Genomic DNA, 21,763 nt, shown 5'->3' with positions numbered 1-21,763 from the left:
CATAAAAAGACAAAACATTTCATTAGTAACTCTTAAAAACAAAGAATCGGGCTTAAACGACCCAAAAGAAGTTCATCAAAATAGAAAAAAAAAATTGGGCCCAACCGCCCAAGAGAGTTCATAAAAAAAAGAGATATTTAAAACCGGGTCCAAACACCCGGGAACAACCACTTCAGAAAGTCATCCAGAAGAAAGAAAAACAAGAGCAACCAACCTCAAGGTTCTGCCGCTTCCACGTCCTCGTCGTCCTTCGGAGAGTCAGGCTCCTCCTCCTCCGCCAAGTCCACCGTCTCTAGATTCAAACGCTTCATTGTTATGCCCTCAAGGTTGAGCCCAGAGAACTTCTTCCAGACCAGCCAGCGACAAAGTTTAAATCCAGAACAGTAGGAGCTCGAGCCGTACTCCACTTAGAGGTCGTGGTACTCCTAGGAATCCTTGAAGTCTCACACCGCCTTAGTTTGCTCAGCCTCCACCATGACGTCGAAGTTCCGAGTCCGATCTTGAAGTGTGGACTCCAAGTCCTTGACCTATTGGCGAAGGAGCTCCCTCTCCGCTATCACCCTCGACGACTCCTCCCGGTAGCGAGCACTCTCCTCAGACAACGGGGCGATCTGTGCTTCCTGGTCCCGGACGAGTAGCTCCTGGGCCTCGCTCCCCTTGCGAGCTTGAAAGACCAAGGTCCTAAGTCTCTCCATCGACATGGAGGAAGGACCAAAGCTGTCCGGTTCCCTACCCGGGAGGTTGAAGCCATCTCGTCGGAGGCCTCCCGAGCCTACCCCCAAGCTCTCCCTAAAGGGGCGTCATCTTGGTTACCGCCCTAGGGAAAGACATTGTATGGGTACCCTGACATTGCTGACAAAGCGATAAGACTCATTAGGAAAAAGTTGAACCGAAAAGACGATGTGAACAGGAGAAGAGCTCGAGCGGCTAGGTGAAGGTGCGACCTCAGAATCCGAAGGCAACGCAAGTTGGTGTGAAGGAAATGAGGCTTGGGGCCCTCTTATTTATAGCCACTGTGCCCACAAACCAACAACTCAAATTAAAGCGAATCTGACGGTTCTTAGTCAAGATGATCGTACGTCTTCTGAAACCGAAATGTGACTGGCTGCACGTCTTCCATGATTAAGGTAATGCCAGCTGCACGACTTATGGAGGTGAGGGCCGTTTTGGCGCGCTTTTTGGCATTTGAAAAATCCAGAATTCGCCTGACATCCACGTGTGTATTTAATGCGATCGGTCAATCAAGTTTGAATTTTGGGTGAAATCCACTCGTCACACTCCATGAACTCCTCGCACTATGGTGGAATCCTTAGCCCAAGGAGTGGGGGGCAGTTGATGGAGGGCGATTTGACCCGACCTCCTAAGAAGGCGACATGTGGACGTGATTCAACGTAAGCAACAGCTCAGCATGACAGCCTGGCTACGACTGAGTAACGAGCTCGTTAAGGTCCTCGCAGGACAACTTGCTACATTTTAACTCACCGTGGAATAAGCTCGCTACAGCGCGAGCTCAAGGACCACGGTATGTGGAAAGGGAATACTCCAAGCCAAGTCTATCCCAGCTCACAAGCTGAGAGAATCAGCTCGCTCCAATACTTATGCAAGAAGACTTTCCCAAAGGCAACCTCAGGCGAAATCACCTCGGGACACATCTAGGAGCTCGCTACAAGGCAGCTCGCTACAGGGCAGCTCGCTGTTAAGCAACGCGACGTTCTCAGGAAGCTTCTTATCTAACGAGACCGTACTCGTCAGACTGCATCACGTCTCTTGACTAACGGCGTAGTCCCTGCCAGCCCAGCAGACTGCACCCACGTCTCTCGACAGGTGGTGGCGTGTCTGTCCTTTCTGGGTCGTGTCTCTCATCTGATTGGGCAGTACTCTGCAATAGTTACATGTGCAGCCCTAGCAAATAACGACTGCGATAGAGGGCCAGTGGCGGTTACACCCGATTTGACAAGAACATTCGCATTTAAAGGCCCCAGGGTTGAAGGGGCGAAGGTATCTTGAATTTTACTGATCTAGCGCTATCTGCACTCTTAGCTCTCTTTGCATCCCTTACAGCTCTCCCAAGTATTCTAACTTAAGCATCGGAGTATTCTCACCGAGCAAGCTCTCTGGGAATCCTTCACCTTCCTTTTTTTAGGTACTGTCCATCGCCAGTTAGGAGTGCCCGGATTGCGCTGCATCATTAAGATTTCTAATTTTAAATTTAGATGGTTGCATCATTTATCCTTTTGTTAGGAGAAGCCACGAGCTAAGCTTCACATGAGCTATTTGAGCTCAGCTCAAGCCCAATGAAACTCGGCTTGTGAACTGACATATACATATATATAATAAATGATTTTTATTATATAATAATATTTTATATATAATATTTTTATTTTTATCTATAATAGTAAATAATTTTTATAATTCTTAATTTTTGTATATAAATTAAAAAAATACTTTCATAAGTATAATTTTTATTAAAAAAACATGGCTTATAATTGAACTCAAATTTTTGAGCTTTGAATCAAGCTCAAATAGCCAAGTATTCGGTTCGACTCGACTTGAATCCACCCCTACTTTTTATAATTCATTCATTTTTGTGTAAATTAATCAAAAACCTTTTTGCTATGCAGTTATTACATTAAGAGATTGGTGTGGATCTATAAATTTTATGTCCCAAGTAAGTTTGTGAACAACCCTTGTTTGTTTTTTTCACATTTACATGATTTAAAAATAGACAATTTTAAGAATATACAATTCTAAGTTATCAAATTAGATAATTAACATGTAATAACCCTATCAACTTTTACTAGAAATTTTATTTTCTCTCTCACTCCCCTTACATCGCTAGTTTTGTACTATTTTGGGTTCAGGCTTTTGATCAGATTCATTCAATTTTTTACACCTCTAGCTAATGGCTTTGCTGGTAAATTTAAAATTATTAAATTGTTTATTCAAAAATCTAGGCTGATAATAACAAATAAAAAAAAAAAAACTGAAGGGTAAACTGGTCTCAGGAAACAAACTAAGGGTACTTTAGGGTTTAAGAAAAAGACAAATGTTATGACTTAAGAGAATGAAAATTTGACCACACCACGCAACCCCTTTACTAGCATGCGTCCTACTTTATGAGTTATGAGTTATGACCCCGGTCAGCGGGTCCTACTTTGTGACCTCAGCTCCCATGTATCCATGAGACGATGAGATGAGTGTGGCTGAAGTTTTTCCACATCGTAAGATTCTCATAGGCTACTGCAACTGTAACCCTTTAAAAAGTTCTCCACCGATGTTAATTGGCAGGAATCCAGAATGCAAACGAACGGCCGAACGCCTGAACGGGGCTGTGGGCAAAGGAATAGCTCATACGCCGTTGGCTGTTGCAACGTCTAATCAAAGCACAGAGACGATGTTAGATCATACGGGTTAGTCCAACTCCAGACAGCGTGGCTTACTGGCTAGCCTACCATAGATTTTTTATCTTGTTATAAATTTCCAAGGACCCTTCTTACAGGCCAAGAATCGAATAGGATAGACGCGTTGAACTTCTGATCAACAACTACAGCAAAGAAAGAACAAACCGCCTTTGCTTATGGCCGGGGTTAGCACCGTTTCCCATACAGCTCCCTCCCTCCCTCTTGAAGGCCGGGTCGCAATTGTCACTGGTGCGTCGCGCGGAATTGGCCGCGCCATCGCTCTCCACCTTGCCTCTCTCGGCACGAAGCTCGTCCTTAACTACGCCAACAGTTCTACCCAAGCCGATCTCCTAGCCGACGAGATCAATTCCTCGTCCCCTTCCCCTCACCCTCAACGAGCCATTGCGGTCAAGGCCGACGTCTCTGATCCCGCCCAAGTAAAAAGCCTCTTTGATCAAGCCGAGCAAGCCTTCGGCGCAGAGCCCCATATCCTCGTCAACTCAGCCGGGGTGATTGACCCCAAATATCCAACCATAGCAAATACCACTGTGGAGGATTTCGATGCCATCTTCAGCGTCAACACAAGAGGAGCGTTCTTATGCTGTAGGGAGGCAGCCAATCGCTTGAAACGTGGAGGTGGAGGACGGATCATATTGATTTCGTCCTCAATGGTAGGCGGGCTGAAGCCGGGGTTTGGAGCTTACGCGGCATCCAAGGCGGCGGTGGAGACGATGGTGAGGATTCTGGCGAAGGAGCTCAAGGGGACGGGGATCACTGCCAACTGTGTGGCGCCGGGACCCATAGCGACTGATTTGTTCTTTGCTGGCAAGGGAGAGGAGCAAGTGAGGAAGGTGATCGAGGAGTGCCCTTTGAGTCGACTCGGTGAGACCCAAGACGTGGCCCCTCTTGTTGGGTTTTTGGCTACTGATGGCGGCGAGTGGGTTAATGGGCAGATCATTCGCGTTAATGGTGGCTATGTGTGAAAGCATTATTCTGGTTCTGGGCTGTTGGATCTTGTTATTCGATAGCGATTTGCCTCTTTTTGTTTCTTTTCAGTTCTTGTGCAGTTGATCGGAGTTGTTATAAAGAAGAATAAATAAAGGGATTCACAGAGCATCCGTTTGTTGGCACATTTTGTCGAGCACTTCATACTCGAACGAATATTGTCTGAAGTCTTAATACTATCTAAATTACAATTTTGCCACTGATATCTATTCCATAATCCATATCTTAGAGATGTAACGGGTGAAATCAAACGGCTAAAAATACATTACATCAGGGTTAGGGTCGGTGAATCGATTTCTAAATATCTGCCACGTGTATGGTTCTGAGTTCCGACATACTAAAAGCTTTCTAACGTCTATCCCATCGCCGTGATGCCGGATGGAAGGAACGAAAAATTACTGTACGAATCGAAATTCCACGTTTGCCCTTCAAAAGTGGGGACATGACGAGGCCATCATGGTAATTTCACTGTGTTCCAGAACTAGAAGCATGTACAAAAAGAAAACCTATGAAACCGGCAACATCAGGTTAGATATCTGGATGACCGGACAAATGAAGCCCTAACCGGTAAGCGGCTATAAATAGTTGGGGACGAATAGAAAAAGGAATCCACTGACGTCCGCTCGTTCCAGCTTTTTTCCATCTCCTGGGCATCGAAATCGAACCCATCCCTCCCCACCTCTCTTATAACCACAGCCAAACCCTAAAGCCCTCTATTATGCTCCAGATCCTCTCCTCTAACCTATAAAAGACAACCGTTTTCAAAATTTTGCCGCTTCTGATCGATCTTCTCATCCGAATTCGACGCGAGTTTCGCCAAAATTTTGTTCGGATTGTTTTGAAAACCCTAGGTTTCGAACAGAAATATCTGTTATCGTACTGGAGAGACAGAAAGCTTTCGAATCGTTGCATCATCGCTGGTTTTCGTCTGACAGTCGACCTTCTTCGTTTCTGACTGAAATTTATGAAAACTTGGTTCCGATCGTTCGGATGATCAAGACTCGAAGTAATCTGGTCTGGTTTTGTTTTCTTCTATAAAACACTTACTCGCTTCAGTTAGATATCCGTGGATTTCTATCGTCGCCGCGAAAACTCTAAAACACTGAACTAAGAAGCTGATCTAAGCTGGTAGGAGGAATAAATGATCCTTTATAGACCTTCCTATTCTTTGCTTTTCAATCTTGGATAAACCCGAAAAAGAATTAGTCCAATTTTTCTGTGGGGAGGAAAGAAAAGCCTGAAGGTGGGAAAGAATTTGGTCTGATACTCTGATCTCAGTTTTCGAGTCTTCACTGTGGATTGGTTAAAAACAAGAGGAATCTGAATCCGAGGGGGACATGGCCGATCAAGTCTTGGAAGGGAGTCAACCTGTAGATCTTACCAAGCATCCCTCAGGCATTGTTCCTACGCTACAGTAAGTCTGCTCTTCTTCTCAAGGAAGGTTGTCTGATACATGATTTCTAAGTGAAATATTCGTTGGATGTTAATGCAGCTAATTGATTAGCATTGGCTGTTTTTATGTGATATCTAGCTGTTCATATGCCCGTGAAATTTAAATTGATGTCTTTTCTATTCCTTTTGCATAAGCAAATAACGATAAAAAGTGAATGTAGAACATTTTTGAGCGACCGGGTGTTCTTACCGAATATTGCAAATTAAAAACTAATCCTCTTACTGTGCGGTCTTCACATGATGTACTGTTTTGATCCTGTAGGCTGTAGCTAATCTACAACAGTGGTCGCCCATTCAATCGTTTACCAACCTAAAGAGAAATCATGCACTAGGGGATTGTAGTTACATAAAATAGAGACAACATGAAAACGTTGCTATTTCTAATCAATCTCATGGGATGAGATTTACTTAATTTGGATGTATACGGCTTGTGTATTGCTCATCGCCTGTGTACTAAAGCTGTTAACGCAATTGGTGCTGCGGGAATAACTGGAAGCATAGTCATCATTCTGTACATGTACAAGCCCATGCTTTTTCATATTATTTTGCTGTGATTCTGTGATTTATCATAATTTATAAAAAAAATCTATGATTCATTATATAGCTGGTCATCTACATTGTCCAATTAGTTTGATAACATCGCTTATAGTCACGAAGTTTGAGACTTGAAGCAACTGTAGAATGTGCAATTGAAGAGCTAAGTTTGAAATTGAAATGAATTATTCTTGCGTATTGAACTTTAAGTGAAGATAGTCAGTCTATGTTACATGGACCCTTCAAAAGGAATCTTGTATCCATGCTGGATGCTTGAACTTGTATTGGTATTATTATTATTATTATTATTATTATTATTATTATTATTCATAAATGAACACTTGAACTATTATGCCCTGTCCATATAACATGGTCAAAATGGACAGTTGATTTGCTTGATTCTCCAACTGTTTCTTGGTGTTTCAGGGGTGCCTTTTGTCTTTTGAAAGACACACACACACACAAAAAAAAAAACTTGCAGGTGATATGTGGAGTTGGCAAAATCATAGAAGGGGGTTTATCAAAGATATTATCCCTAGTTGAGGATCAGCTAGTAGGGCTATTTTCTCAACTTTTTATACTGGTTTTGGTCTCCCCTGTTTCTTCCTATTGTGTCTGGTGATAAAGGAAAGTTTCATGTCCTTGTAAGACTTTTTCTGGTTAAGGAAAGTTTCATGTCCTTATATGACTTTTTACATATAAGGGTAGAAAAATAAAAATTATTACTGGTTCTGTGCAATGTCTAGTTACAATTGATACTGAACCAGAATAGCTTCTCCCCTTCTAGAGAACACCTTTGTTAGTACTTAGGGTTGCACAACAAACATTTTCTACTAAAGTGCTTCACAGAGGGTCTTGTTCCTGTGTATGCCCACTTGAAGTTAACTTTCTCAAAAGCAGTACCAACCTTCCATCTCCACCCTTTTATTCCCAATGAATTCGTATCACCTTACTGGATGAAGTTATGTTGCAGTCTGATTATTCTGTCTTTAAGCATGATTGAATGTTTTGTCATGACCAAAATCTCAAATCGACTTTCAAATTAGCATCCTTGTAGATGGTTGTATTCCTTGATGATGGGAGAAAAGGTTAACACTATATTCTCCAAACTGTAATCTATCTTGAATATTGTGTGATTCAGCGGTGACAGTACTCTCTAGTGCCTTGGATCATAAAATGCAACTGCATGTGATTTTTGGGACTGCCTCTTCTCTAACCATTGTTGACAATAGCTAACCTGTTTCATTTGGTCATTTAGGAACATTGTATCGACTGTCAACTTGGATTGCAAGCTGGATCTTAAGGCCATTGCACTACAAGCTCGTAATGCAGAATATAATCCCAAGGTGCATTTCAAAATATGACCCATTTTTTTTCTTGTTTTGCCTCTTTTCTCCTTGCTTTAGCATCACAAAAGAAATGGATGAGATGTATGTTACCCTTTGAAATTCAACTCATTTTTTTGATTGCCTATGATCATATTTTGGGTATGGTGTTTGATTTAACCAATAACAAGTATTTAAATATTGTTGGGAGTTTTTAGATTTTGGGGTTTCTTGCCAGTTTCATTAGTTGCCTGTACAGATCTCATAGGATTAAAATTCCATTAGTTTCAGTCTTAAAATAGAGACAAACAATAGATAGAAGAAAAAGGATAGGGTAGAGGGAATGATTACAGCATTGTTATTTCTGCTTGTCACTTTGTCATTTGACCTTATATTGGGGTTTTGAATGAAATATATATTTTTTTTATTTCAATGTTTGACTTTTCTTTATGAATTTTGACTGAGATGTTGTAGTTGGTTTTGTGCCAAGTTGAATCCTTTTTTGAAGCAGTTTACCTTGTCCATCACCAACAGTGATACTGCTTGGTTAAGAAAAAGCCCCACTGAGCCAACAACAGGAGTGCTATCCTCTTATATCCGGTTTCCAACATTCGTTTCTTATTAAAATTTGACTGAGATAGAAGAGGTTATGTGGTTGGCTTAATATGTATAGATTATAAATAGAAATTACGCTAATGAATGCTTGGTATTTGATTTAGAATTGTTATAATATGTTTTGGGATGTGATTGGCAGGATTAAGATGGAGAAAAAGTGAAGTTTTGAAGGTGTTTGGGTAGAGGAGAAAACCAATTATGGAACCTCAAATAGGTCTATAAGCTATTGGGTCTAGTATGGAGAAGCACAAGCTGCTTGTTTTCACAACATAAGCTGAAAACTGATGAGAGAGACTGAAATTTAGCTTATGCGTGTCTTGAACCATGTTGTCTCTTTTTTCAGGACCAGTGGGTGAAGACGACTCTGTAAGGGCAGAGCTATTAGCAGCAGTACAAGGTATACAGATGGCTAGTCAAATTGGAGTGAACAATTTGTTAGTAGAAGGGGATTCCAAAGTGGTAGTGGGCTGGCTGAATAGCCCAGATTCAGTTTGCTGGGGCTATAGAGATCTGTTAAAGAAAGTTAAATGGATGACAAGAAGTATGACTGTCAGATTTCAGTGGGTCAGCAGATCAACAAATGCAATGGCTGATTCTCTGGCCAAACAAGGGGTGTCAAGGGGAGATCTGTTTTGGGTTACTTTGTAATTTGTGTTTCAGGCTTGGGCTTGTTTAGTGTAAACGATTCAGTCCTCGGGGGAGGTAACATCTCGTGCCTCTTCCTAGGCTGATTGTATTCTCTTATCTGAATTAATAAAACTTATCTCATTTATCTAAAAAAAAAAAGAAACCTAGTTCCAAACCAAAACCTTAAAGTTAGCTAACAAATGAATGTTATTGCCTGGTTATTGTACCTATAATAGGAGTGTAAGCCCTTTTCCAATATGGCCAATCCTTGTAGAATATAGAATATAAAAATGGTCAAGCTTTAAACTTTCATTTTGGTTAGTTGATCATTTATATTTCCATTTGCATCTGTATTATTTGATTAAATGTTTACTCTTGGAGCTTTTAAAGTTTCATTCTAGTGTATGATGATTGTTTATTTGGTAGGTGTATGCATAGACCAATTTATCATTTCATAATGTTTTATTTGTAACAGCGTTTTGCTGCTGTTATAATGAGGATAAGAGAACCTAAGACTACAGCATTGATCTTTGCGTCTGGAAAGATGGTGAGTTGTTTCTCTAAGAATCTTACAATGTTTTTTGGCCATTAGATAAGTAATATGAATATCTTTTGGCTTTTATAATTGTTAGAATGATCATTTTTTTGGTTGGAAACAGTAACTTCATTAAGAAAATTAGGAAATATCATGTACAACTGTCAACCCTAGAATAGGTGCTAACCCCCAAAGACCTTTTTTACAATTCTGCCCAGAATAGCCTTTCCCTCCATATCCCTTGTTTAGCTAAAGTATTGGCTAGTCCATTTGAAAGAAGCCCCAATCTCCTTTGTTATGTTGGTGATCTCCCTTATAGCATGTCTATAAATCCAAGCTCCCAAGCTGCCTGATTTCAACCAATCAGTGAGCATTTTAGAGTCTCCTATCTCTATTTGGTTCAGCCCCATCTGTTTGGCAAATCTTACACCTTGAAGCAAAGCCATTACCTCCACCCTCAAAGAGTCACAGACTCCTATAGGCCCTGAATACATAGTGGAAATTTTACTGTGTCCATCTCTAAGGGTCCATTTGGTTTGTAGTCGGAATCGGAATCGGAATCGAAATCTTCCGGAATCGGAATCTGAATGTCCATTCCCATAGTCTGTTTGGTTCAGACAGGAATGAGAATGGGAATTAAGGGTCCGTTTGGTTCGTAGTTGCAATCAAAATCGGAATCGGAATCAAAATCCTCTGGAATCGGAATCGGAATGGTCCATTCCCATAGTCTGTTTGGTTCAAGCAGGAACGGGAATGGGAATTAAAATCAGCAGGAATGAGATCTCATTCCCAAGGGAGAGGCAGGGAATGACCATTCCCTCAAATGGAGGAATGCCATTCCAGCAGGAATGGGAATGGGATTCCGATTCCGCCCAACCAAACAGTTGGAATCAGAATAGCCCATTCCGATTTTGATTCCAGACCCCTATTCCCGTGAACCAAACGGACCCTAAATACTCCCCCAATTCCTGACAGTCCAGGGTTGCCTCTTTGGCTCCCATCAAAGTTTAGCATTAATCTGTTTGTGTTGATGGGGACGATAGCTCTTGCACTTTAGGCCAAAAGGAAGTAGCTGCAACCTCTCCCCAGTTTCTGTAAATGTCTTCAACTGTGAAATCCTTAAACAGGTTAATTGATTTCAGCCAATCTATGACTTTGATGGATATTCTATCAATATTTTCCTCTTTAGGTTTCTCCAATCCATTGAAGATCCTGCTATTTCTGTCTTCCCAAACTTACCAGAGAATCGCTACTCTTGTTGGCTGTTGCACTCCACATGACTCTAGCACGCCTCTTCAGTTGCTTGACTTGGGTTAAACAGGCTTACCATGTTCAAGTGAGGTGTCCACCTGTTTCCAAAGAGAGAAGAAGAGAACCAAGTCCAAATAAAAAGTACAAAGGGACATGAGATTAAAAGGTGTGTGATGGTCTCACCAGCACTCAAGCAAAGACTACAAACATGGGGAGAGAGGCAAAAAGTTGGCCTCTTTTTTGCAACATATCTAGTTTGTTGATTTTTTGAACTACCACCTCCAAACAAAAAGCCCTAATTTTTGGGGGTACAAGACTACACCACACTTCCATTGATGGAAAAGTCCCTATTGTGTTAGAAGATTGAAGGGTCTGAAAGAAAGAGGCACAAGTAAAGACTTCAACCAGGGAAGGTTTCCAATTTCTACTATCTGGACAGGATTGATCCTAAAAGAGTAATAAGTTTATCCAGCATTGCCATTTATGACTCCCTTAGGTGTCTCCTTAATCCCAAGTCCAATGAATTATTAAGACAAACTAAAGAGATTACTTTTCTTTTATTCGCTAAAAGTGAATAAATAAAGTGCAGGTGTTAAGATAACACCCCTAAACTACCCAAACATCTTCCCAGAACAACACTTTTTTCCCTGCACAAGCATCAAATTTGAAATAAGGAATCATAGAAGGCAAGGTACCATGAATCACAATCACTTTCCAATTAGAATAACGAGAAGCCCTAGGATTTGGACCCGAATCCCAACCATTGTCTGCTAATCCGCGAATGCTCACTATAACCCTGCACCACAATTGGTCTTGTTCCAATGACATTCTCCATAACCACTTCCCAACAAGGCTGTATTTCTTAACTTAATATTTCCTATTCCTAAGCCTCTGTCATATCTACACCTAGAGAGTAGAGACCATCTTCCACTTCATTAGCTGATCCTTCCTAGTGTTTCCTTGTTCCCACAAGAAGTCCCTCATGATCTTCCCTAACTGGTTTGCCACTTTCAATGGAATTTTGAATGTTGAATGGAAGTTCACTGGTAAATTGGCCAGTGTTGACTTTATAAGGGTTATCCTACCCCTCGATGAAATGTAGTTTCTTTTCCAATTTGCTAGTTGGTTGGTGAATCTCTCAATCACTGGGTAAAGCTATTTGAGTTTGGATTCCCTCCCAAAGGTTGCCCCAAATACTGTAATGGTCAATCTCCCACTTCACACTCCAAAATCCTAGCTAAAAAATTCACCTTTTCACTCTGTAGGTTCACTCCCATCACAAAATTCTTACCCCAATTCACTTTAAGGTTGGATATTCTCAAATCTATTCACAAGCCTCTTCAGGTTCACAAGCTCTTCTGGTTTTCCTTCACAAAATAAAATAATGTTATCTGTAATTTTTTTATCAGTAACTCATGAAAGGATTTTATTAATTTTAAAAGAAAGCAGAGAAACAAAACATTGTGGAAGAAACAATAGACACCAAATGTCTAAATGCCCCAAACATATTTGGGCTGAGCCCAAAACATACTGTCTTTGAACCCCTTGCTTAGCAAAACCATCTGCCAGACTATTGGAAAATCCAATTAAACTGAATAAACATGCCACTATAGAGCCATTTGAAATGCCTAAGGGGACATTCCTTAGATGCCAAGACACTTCCTCTCCCTTCTTTAGCCATTCTACTACTGTTTTGGAATTGCCTTCAATAACTAATCTTTCAGTACTCAATTCTTTTGCTTTCTCAACACCAAAAAACAGCAGCGATGCCATATCTCCTTGCTCAATTGGACCTGTGAAGACAACACATATATTTCCTTCCTCATCTCTGATTACACCTCCAATTTCAGAGGGGCCAGATTGCCGACACAACTCCCATCAAAATTCAGCTTCAACCAGCCACTTGATTGGGTGACCAGTCCACTGTAGCAATCTGTCTTCTAAAGGAGCTGATTTAAAAAAAGAAATCTGTCTTCTAAAGGAGGAAGCAGCTATAGTTCCCCAAGATTTGAAGAAATCATTGACCTGAAAGCCTGAGAACAGACCCAAAGTTTTAACCCAATGAGCCACCCTTAGGTTTATGATCTCGATCAAGGCTTCCTTATTCCTTTCTTTGTCCCCGAATATTCTTTAACTTAGTACATCTCCACATATGCCTGCCTCTTCTATTTGTACAATTGCAATTTGAAGGGATAAACAACCCTTCCAAGATGACAGGAAGAAGCCATCTGCAACCAAAAGGAGAAGCAAATCAATCCTAGATAAAGCTGACAAAGGGGAAAGTGGTTAACAGCTCAAAAGCAGTCTCACCATTTAACTTACATAAGCAGCACCAATTGGGGACAAACACCAGTTTCGTCTCTTCCTTTGGAGCTTATACAAGTGCTAATGCAACCATGATACACTTCCTAGCAGAAAGCACCGACTCTAGGAGGAATGGGGAACACCAGATTAACAGGGTAAAAGGGGAATGGGAAGAAGAGGAATCTACAAGTGAATTAAACACAAGTGAGGAGCCCAACATGAGAGTCCACACCTTACTATGCACACCCCCATCCCTAAGAACCACAGGATTCAGTAGTGTAAGCAAAGTAGACACATTGGCAATTTCAGATTCTCTAAGGATTCTAGCGAAGCCCAAGTTCCAGTTTAACTTAAGAGGGGAGAAAGGGGGGCTAATAAATTCTGACACTGGTCTACCTTTATTTTCCCAAAACCTAATCTTCTGACTTGAGACCAAGTCAAACCTAATGTGGCTGAGGAAAATAGGAAGAGAATCATGGATGGATTTCTAGGGAGTAGCCAAGGTAGCTCTCTGTAGACAGTTGGCATCCCATCCGTTGTTTGACAACCTGTGCACAATTGCCACCACTTTATGCCAAAGCATTTGATCTTTTTTTGGAAATCGCCAAAGACTCAATAGTGCCTGATTCTTTAATCTCATATTTCCAATCCCCAATCCCCCTTCAGCTTTAGGTTTAATCACCTTCTCCCAACTATGCAATTGATCTTTCTTCCTTTTCCCAAGTTCCCACAAAAAGTCTCTCATAATCTTTTCAATTTTTTTCACAACTTGGAGCATCCTAAAAATTGACATATAGAAGACATGTAGGTTAACTAAGATGGATTTAATTAAAGTTATTCTCCCTCCCAGAGAAATGTAATTGCGTGTCCATCCTACGAGTTGCTTCTTAAACCTTTCCACTATCATCGCATGTTTCTAAGCAAAATAAAATAATGTCACAAGCAGTGTGTGACCGCCGCTTCCTCCCTCCCAACTCTCCAACCTCTAGGCATATTATCTTTTTTGATGAATAATAATAAGTTTATTGATTTAGAAGCAAATTAGAGTGAGTTCATACATCATCCCAGTGAGAGGCGTGAGCTGCAGCCCCTCCTTGAAACTTACAAGTAAACTAGGAAAGAAAAACAAGAATCACAACTGAGCCCAAAATAAAATTTCCCTATTTACCCTTTGCTTTTGCTAACATATCTGACAAGGTATTTGCTGATCTCTCCACCCACTGTACAGTGACTAACATATTCCTTGTCAACCAACTAAGTTTCTTCATTTCATTCTTGTATCGCCACATAGCCTCTTCAGAATTTTTCAACCAACCCACCACCACTTTGGAATCCCACTCGATTATTAGATGTTGTACCCCCAGCTGGTTTGCAAATTGGACCCCTTGTATAGCAGCTAAAAGTTCAGCCCTGATGGAATTCCCAATTCCCAAGGGACCTGAGTAGAGCAACAAAATTTCTCCCTTCTCATTTCTCAAAGCACCCCCACTCCGGATAATCCTGGATTACCCATGCTGCTTCCATCAAAGTTCAAATTTATTGAGCCTTTGGGTGGAGGAGACCAGCTTGTAATTGACTTGTCCTTTAGAGATGAACAACTTGCTACTACTGACCAATTTCTCCAAATGTCATTAAAGGAGAATTGATAAAAGATTTCCAAGGTCTTCAGCCAATGCATTGCCTTGTTTAACACACAGTCTTTCAAATCTTGGCTGTTCCTTTCCTTATCTTGAAAACTTCCGAGATTCCTTTCTTCCCAAAGAGTCCAAGTCAAGGCAGCACGAGCACATCTCCACATAATTCTCCTTATTTTTGTAGGCCAATAAAAGGTAGAATGGTTGAAGAGCATGTGAACTTCTGCTGATAAACTCCAACTACCCCCAAACAACGAAAGTAGCCAAGCCCAAAGGTCTGCAGAAAAGGGACAAGATACTAATAGATGGTAACAATCCTCACCGTGAGATCTATAGAGGATACACCAATTAGGAGAAATACAGAGAAAACCTCTAGGCATATTATCATCATCTGCATTTAGAAGGATCAAATTTAACTCAGCAAAGCCTTATCCAAATAATATTGCTTCCAAATGAATAACTTTAATTAATGTTGTTGCTCTTACTACATAGCCTATGGTTGTATCCCAGGGATTGGCTTGTATGATGAGTTTAGCATTGTCATCTGTCAGAGTATTTTATTCCATGGAGTTTTTTGGATGAAAAGTTTTATCTTGTTGAAGTTCTCTTCATTGATAATTTTACTAAACCTGCTGTTTCAGGTCTGTACTGGAGCCAAGAGTGAACAACAGTCAAAACTGGCTGCAAGGAAGGTGTGATGATACATCTACTGCACTGGTGTTATTTCCCAGAAATTTTACCAGAAGAAAAGAAGAATTAACACATCCTCTATAGGTTACCATTACTAAGATGTTTCGAATTTGGCATGCCTATCTCAGTTGGTGCTTAAGGCTGTTAAACTGTTGCAATCAAGGATTGAAATATTGATATGATATGCCCGATATGGGGATGTCTTATCTCTATCTGTGCATACCTATACGAGATATTGTACAAAGAAGGGCAAACCTTTTGAATCATGTATCGGGCTGGTATAACCAGTTTCAGGGTGTATCACATTGTATTGGTCTGATACGCACTGATACAAACCAGTATGCATTGATACAATGCTTCGTGCCATGTTTCTCTATTTAAAAAAAATGCTCCTAGTTGACTCAACCCCAAGTTACATTTATATCCCAATCTTAAATGCACCATTTAACCACCAAAGCACCTTGCTTCTTGTGATAATAAATGAATTATAATAACTTTTATTCACTTTTATGTCCAAATGCAATTCAAGCAAATACATATGCTTATGTTCAACAACTCCAACTAAAAATTAAAAAGAAAAATATTCAAAAATGGTATTTTATATGCTAATGGAATAAATAATCTATCAAATCTACATTTATATAAAAAATGATTTTTAATCTCAAGAAATTTATACAAGGAATATTAATAATTGAATAATTACTTTAGTAATTAATATTTATAAATTTGCACATGATAATTATCTTAAAAAATTTTATATATTATGAATTATTATTTTTATTTACATTAAATAACAACACATTTGTTATTTATAAAACTAAAAATATTGTTTACAAAACATTCAAGAATGTAATATTAAATTGAATTTATTAAAATTTCTAATCTACATTTACATCAAGAAGTGATTTTTATTTTCAGAAAATACAGAAATAAAAATATAATGAGCTTGCATATGATATGTGTCGTAGAAATTTTAACAATTTTGATATCATATTTATTCTTTACAAAAATAAAAATATTGTTTGCCAAACATTTTAGAATTTAATATTTAGTTGAGTTTTTTTATTAATGTTCAAAAGTAAAAATAGTAAAGTAAAATAAAATTGATATAATAATTAAAATATAACAGTTCCATATATTTTACTTTGGACTTAAATAAAAAATAACAAAATAATGTTCTTTGTGCATGTTTTGATTTCTAAAATTCTATATAATATGTGTCTTGGACACTTGATTGATGCATTATCAATAAAATTTATGACATCTATGCATCCCGCTATATCAATTGTAATATATTTTTTGATATATATCAATAAGATATACATTTTCTCTGCATCTATACTTTATTTGTGACTATTTTGACCTTAAATTCAGTGTTATTAATGATGTTTATGGAATTTATATGTATTTTTCTAGCGTATCCAAGTATTTCATATTTTCATCCATATTGATGTGTTTCCAAACTGTATCCGTATTTGAGCTGTCCGATACGATACTCGATACCAATACTTCGATCCTTGGTTACCTTTTTTATAAATTATTCTGATGCAGTACTTTGTATTTTTACCAGTATGCTCGAATCATTCAGAAGCTTGGTTTTCCAGCAAAGTTTAAGGTTTTCTCTCTCTCTCTCTCTCTCTCTCTCTCTCTCTTACGAACATACAAACATAGGCACATACATCATACACTTGCATCTCACTTGTGTGTTTCTTACTTCGGTGTGGTGGGCAGGACTTCAAGATTCAGAACATAGTTGGCTCATGTGATGTGAAATTTCCAATCAGGCTTGAAGGACTTGCATATTCTCATGGTGCCTTTTCAAGTGTAAGTGATGTTTTTTCACACTCAGCTTGCCAATATGGTCGTGAATGGTTGCCATCATGTATTTTTTTGGGTTTTTGGCTTGGGATTTCTTATTTGAATGCAGCTGTATCATGTTGGTACAGTATGAACCGGAACTGTTCCCAGGCCTGATCTATAGGATGAAACAACCAAAGATTGTCCTTCTTATCTTTGTGTCTGGGAAGATAGTTCTGACAGGAGCTAAGGTAATTATAAATGATAGCTGTTTTTCTTTTGTTGTCTTTTGGTCTATATGATTCTTTTGATAGCCTTACTGATTGGCATTTGTATTTTAATTTTTTTAGGTGAGAGATGAAACATATACCGCTTTTGAGAACATTTATCCGGTTCTAACAGAATTCAGGAAAAGCCAGCAATGGTATGCATGCATTTTAACATTAATCATTCTTCGTAGCTTGGGTTTAATGGTCTCAATTAGGGGTCTTTCCATTATGGTTATTTGTTGTTATTTTAAGTAGCAATTAATCTCTCGGATTTTAAACATGAGTCTACAAATACTTGCTACTGAAGCAAGAACACATTTGTGTAGAAAGAAATATAAAAAGAGAGGAGATTTATCTATCACCGTGAGATCCTAGAAATGTTTTAATATGGCAATATTATCATCCTATAGAAAGGTGGCAACAGTGACGTCAAAAACAGCCTGATAAAGTGGATGTGAAGGCAGAGACATTACATCTGGACAAGGGCCAATGTTTGAACTTTCACGTGAGAGGTCTTACATGCTGATGTATCACCATTCCAGTTGACAACATTGTGTTGTTGCCATGGTTTTCAAAACCGGACCGGACCGGAAAAACTGGGAATTGGTCAGGTAATCGGTTCTGTTTCACCTGAAAACTGCTTTTTGGCCAAAAACTGTTGATTTGGTCAGTAACCCGCTGACCCGGGCGGTCAAACCATCAATGCGGACAATGATTTTTGGTCGTTTTTATTTTTTATTTTTTTTTCTAAGTCAGAAGGGGCTGTCTGTTTGAACCGGGTGGTTGGACCGTTTGACCTGGGAACCGGTCCCTAGAATGGTTCCCTGTTGTCCTGTCTGGTTTTAAAAACCTTGGTTGTTGCTTCCAGCAGCATATTTGGACTAACATGGAGCATGTGTCAGTTACTCAGTTTGGTTTGGTTCCAAGGCAGAGCCCGAAGTCTTACATACTGATGTGTCACCATTCTAGTGGACAACATTGTGTTATTGCTTCTATGAGCATATGTGGACAAACATTGAGCATGGGTTGGTCTGGTTTGGTGGTTCCAAGGTAGAACCGAAACCTACCCTTTAGGTTTTGGTTCCAGGTTTTTTGGTACCAGAATTGCTGTGTCAAGAATGGTTGGTTCTGGTCTTGGTGGTTCCAAGGTCGATTCCAAGGTCTACCCATGGAACCTATTCTTTCTTTACCAAAAACGTAACCTTAAAAAACATTCCGTAACATTAAGAATCAAATAAAATAACTATTTATGTTGTTGAGTGTAATATGTTGGTTTTTTTAACATTAAGAACTATAAATTTGTCATAATTATATAATCACAAATTGTATCATTGATAATGTTATCATCAATATATTTTGGTGATTAGAAATCACAACCATAAAATGTTTAAACTTGATTTTTAATAACAATAATAATATAGTTCAAAACTTATTATTATAATTTAAATTTGTAAATATTATGTTTTACATTACTTATTGTATGCATTCAAATATTAAGTTAAAGAAAATTATTATCAATTTACTTAAGTTGCTCAATGGTCAAGTGAGACCAATTGTCTTTGTAAACACAAGTAATTGGGTCCAAATCTTCACATCCTTAAATTACTTTGGGTTTTATTTTTTTGGTAATACAAGATAAAAGATTAACCTCACCGGAGGAGGGCCCCACCAGCAGCATTCAAGAAGATTGGGATTTATTTTAAGGCAAGTTCAGTTCCACCAAGGCCAATCAAGGTTGGTTCTCTGGATTGGTTCAAGTAGGGTATGCATTCAGACCCAGAACTGGTCTGGGTGGGGGCTGGTTTCAAGAATTTTTACCTAGACCACCCTACCCAGTAACAGATTGGATGGGGCCAGTTCGAGGCCAGTTCCATTTGGTTTTGGGTTGAACCTATTGATCCTATCCATTTGCTTACCCCTAATTGCAACTGTTCGCTTATCCCCTAACTGCAACAGTAACTACTCTGAAGCTCTATCATCCTCTACTTTTGTTGTTGGTGTTTCGGACCTTCATTGAGATTTTGATCATATTGTAGGATGGCTAAGTGATGCTTGTGTCTTTTCTGGTGTACAGACATCTGCTTGGGAGACCATATTGCATACATCATTGCGGAGGGGTTCGAGATAAAACATTATTATGTACTTGCTACTCTGTGTTCCCAAGGATGCACTCGGTTAATTGTAAATAGGTGATAGAAGGCTTAGGCAGAGGCTTTGGGTGGTCAGGTAATTTAAGAAATCTTGTGGATTTTCTTTTTCTCATATCCTCTCCCACCAGGCCACTTCTCGAATTTGAATTTCGCATGAGATCTATTGACTGTTATCGGGAGGGAAAATGGCAGAACTTTTCTCGAATGTGAACTCTGACTTGATGAATCTTTTAGCAAGAAATTTATTATTCTATTCGGATAAGACTGATAAACGCAACTGTTTTGGACGGCCCTATGAATGGAATCAACTTTTCTGCATTTTGATTCATTTGTTATTTGTTCTTTGGAGCAGACCCCGAAATCGCTGTGGCTTTTGCTGTAATTATGTCCGAGGTGTTAGATGAAAGGTTCTTGGACTCCTAGGCCGTTTGATGAGGGGTTAAAATTAAGTTGCTGAACTGAGTTTGTATCGTCTTCTGTGGAATCAGTGAACATTTCATTATTTCTAATTCTATGTATTGTGTTTAATGGTATATTAAAATGGATAAATCTATTCCCAGAAAGAATAATATAACAAGTTGTGTGTGGCGTCTTGGTTTTTCTCGGGCTAATATGAAGTGAATATGTTTTGCAACCAGACGAGGTCACGAGCTTCCTGCACCACCAGCTCTATTTTGGCGTGACTTTTGAATACTGTTTGTTTTTTGGGTTCGACTATGATATGGAAAAGATACAATATCCGAAAAACATCTGACCAATCAACTGGAATCATATAAATTTATCAAAATTCAGATTGGTCAAAACTTTTTCCGTACCCTTTTTAACATATTATAGATTTTCCTTTTTTTACTGGTTTATCCACATTTTACTAGTGCTCGCCATATGCAATATTGGTAGTTGTAAGGTTAAAACGATATTTTTAGTATCAAATTTGTTTAAAAAGGAAATTGATCCTGTATATGAAGTTATTTTTGGCTTAATTTAGCTACGGCTAGTGGACGAACTCGTTGGCAGATGGCAGATTTTACGATAGGTGATGTTAGGTTTCATGGGCATTTATTGAAAAAAATATGTTGTTACGGTAGTGCTACATGGGCATTCGTGCTTATTGTATATGAAACTACTGATTGGTTTCCCTGTTTATCGCGGTGTTTGGCATTGACTGCACCACATTGGTGCTATGTAAGAAAAATTGGAGTTTCGAAAAATGGCCTTTTATTTGGCATTGTTTTTCTAGAAAAAATATTACTTCAGACTACACCTTGGAAATCGGGAAAGTGTGGTCTAAAGAAATGCCAAATTCAATGTTTTTTTAGAAAACAGTTTGTTATTGCCAACGGTGCAATGATGTGGCATCACCAATGCTAAAAAAGGTTATGTAGCATTGGTACCAAACAAAACTATGATGCCAAACAAAAAAAAAGGAGCCGTTTTTTGATAAAGTATATGTTTTGCATGATTTCTTTTTATTAAATAAATGTTTGTACTTGATATATTTTCAAAACTGAGAAAATGTGGTTAATAAACGTTTTTTTTGGTATTTGTTGATAGCTATACGCCAGTAGGTGCCATTAAGTACTACATAAGTGGAACGGTAAATAAACACCTTTATGTTGGGGAGAAACATTAAAATGAACTTCCCCCAACGATTGGCTTGCATGTAAACCAAAATAAACATTTATAAGATAAATAGACATATAAAATATCATAATAAGACAAATGCCCACATGGCGATGACCTGACATTGTTTATCAAATAAATAGAAGCCATACCAAACACTGTCAAAATGGTGCAATAGATCTTCATGCATACAATACTGTTTTCTTAAGAAAAAAAACATCTATGAAGCAATGACATCGATGCCATACACCTACCGAATAAACACTATGGTGATGTTTGGTATTGGTGTCGTTTATCCATAAAATGGTGCTTCATCGGTACTAGCTTAACGTTTGCACTTTTTGTCATCTACCACGTTGTTTGGTTTAGGTGTTTTTTGAAAAATAGTAAAAACACCCATTGTTTGTAAATTGCAATATTCTCGATAAATGGAACATCAAATTTAATGTTTGATGCATTGGTGAGCCATTGCTCCCATCAACTCTTTGACATGGTGCTGATTTGTACCAAATAGATTGTATATTTAAGAAAAACAGTACTTTATCAAACAATAA

At 38.8% G+C, this 21,763-nt stretch overlaps 2 protein-coding genes across 3 annotated transcripts; both read left to right on the top strand.

Moving 5' to 3' along the window:
- The first annotated feature begins 3,278 nt into the window (after positions 1–3,278).
- Positions 3,279–4,531, top strand: LOC148872946 (NADPH-dependent aldehyde reductase-like protein, chloroplastic). The gene is made up of 2 exons (XM_088973740.1): positions 3,279–3,410; positions 3,500–4,531. Exon 2 carries the CDS (start codon positions 3,578–3,580, stop codon positions 4,382–4,384), a length of 807 nt encoding a protein of 268 aa, XP_088829866.1. The 5' UTR covers positions 3,279–3,410; positions 3,500–3,577; the 3' UTR covers positions 4,385–4,531.
- A 400-nt stretch (positions 4,532–4,931) lies between these two features.
- LOC148872945 (TATA-box-binding protein) lies at positions 4,932–20,166 on the top strand. 2 transcript variants are annotated; one of them, XR_016108171.1, is made up of 10 exons: positions 4,932–5,820; positions 7,651–7,738; positions 9,435–9,506; positions 15,325–15,375; positions 16,944–16,988; positions 17,105–17,197; positions 17,320–17,421; positions 17,521–17,594; positions 19,514–19,665; positions 19,942–20,166. XR_016108171.1 is itself a non-coding variant. In XM_088973741.1 (9 exons), coding segments are annotated over exons 1-9 (603 nt in total). In that variant the 5' UTR covers positions 4,932–5,743; the 3' UTR covers positions 19,515–19,917. The 2 variants fall into 2 exon arrangements, 1 of the variants encoding a protein (XP_088829867.1); XM_088973741.1 differs by lacking the exon at positions 19,942–20,166 and having other exon boundaries at positions 19,514–19,917.
- The last annotated feature ends 1,597 nt before the right edge of the window (positions 20,167–21,763 follow it).

The sequence above is a fragment of the Nelumbo lutea genome, chromosome 2 (assembly GCF_056320005.1).
Source record: "Nelumbo lutea isolate HS-2025 chromosome 2, American lotus-T2T, whole genome shotgun sequence".
Classification (NCBI taxonomy): Eukaryota; Viridiplantae; Streptophyta; class Magnoliopsida; order Proteales; family Nelumbonaceae; genus Nelumbo; species Nelumbo lutea.
The sequence above is the reverse complement of the archived record's forward strand: the minus strand, read 5'-3'. Positions and strand labels throughout refer to the sequence as shown.

Coding starts and splice junctions, on each gene's coding strand:
- LOC148872945 (XM_088973741.1), top strand. CDS start 5,744: ATGGCCGATCAAGTCTTGGAAGGGAGTCAACCTGTAGATCTTACCAAG. Junction 5,821..7,650: donor GGCATTGTTCCTACGCTACA/GTAAGTCTGCTC, acceptor TTGGTCATTTAG/GAACATTGTATCGACTGTCA. Junction 15,376..16,943: donor CAAAACTGGCTGCAAGGAAG/GTGTGATGATAC, acceptor TATTTTTACCAG/TATGCTCGAATCATTCAGAA.
- LOC148872946 (XM_088973740.1), top strand. CDS start 3,578: ATGGCCGGGGTTAGCACCGTTTCCCATACAGCTCCCTCCCTCCCTCTT.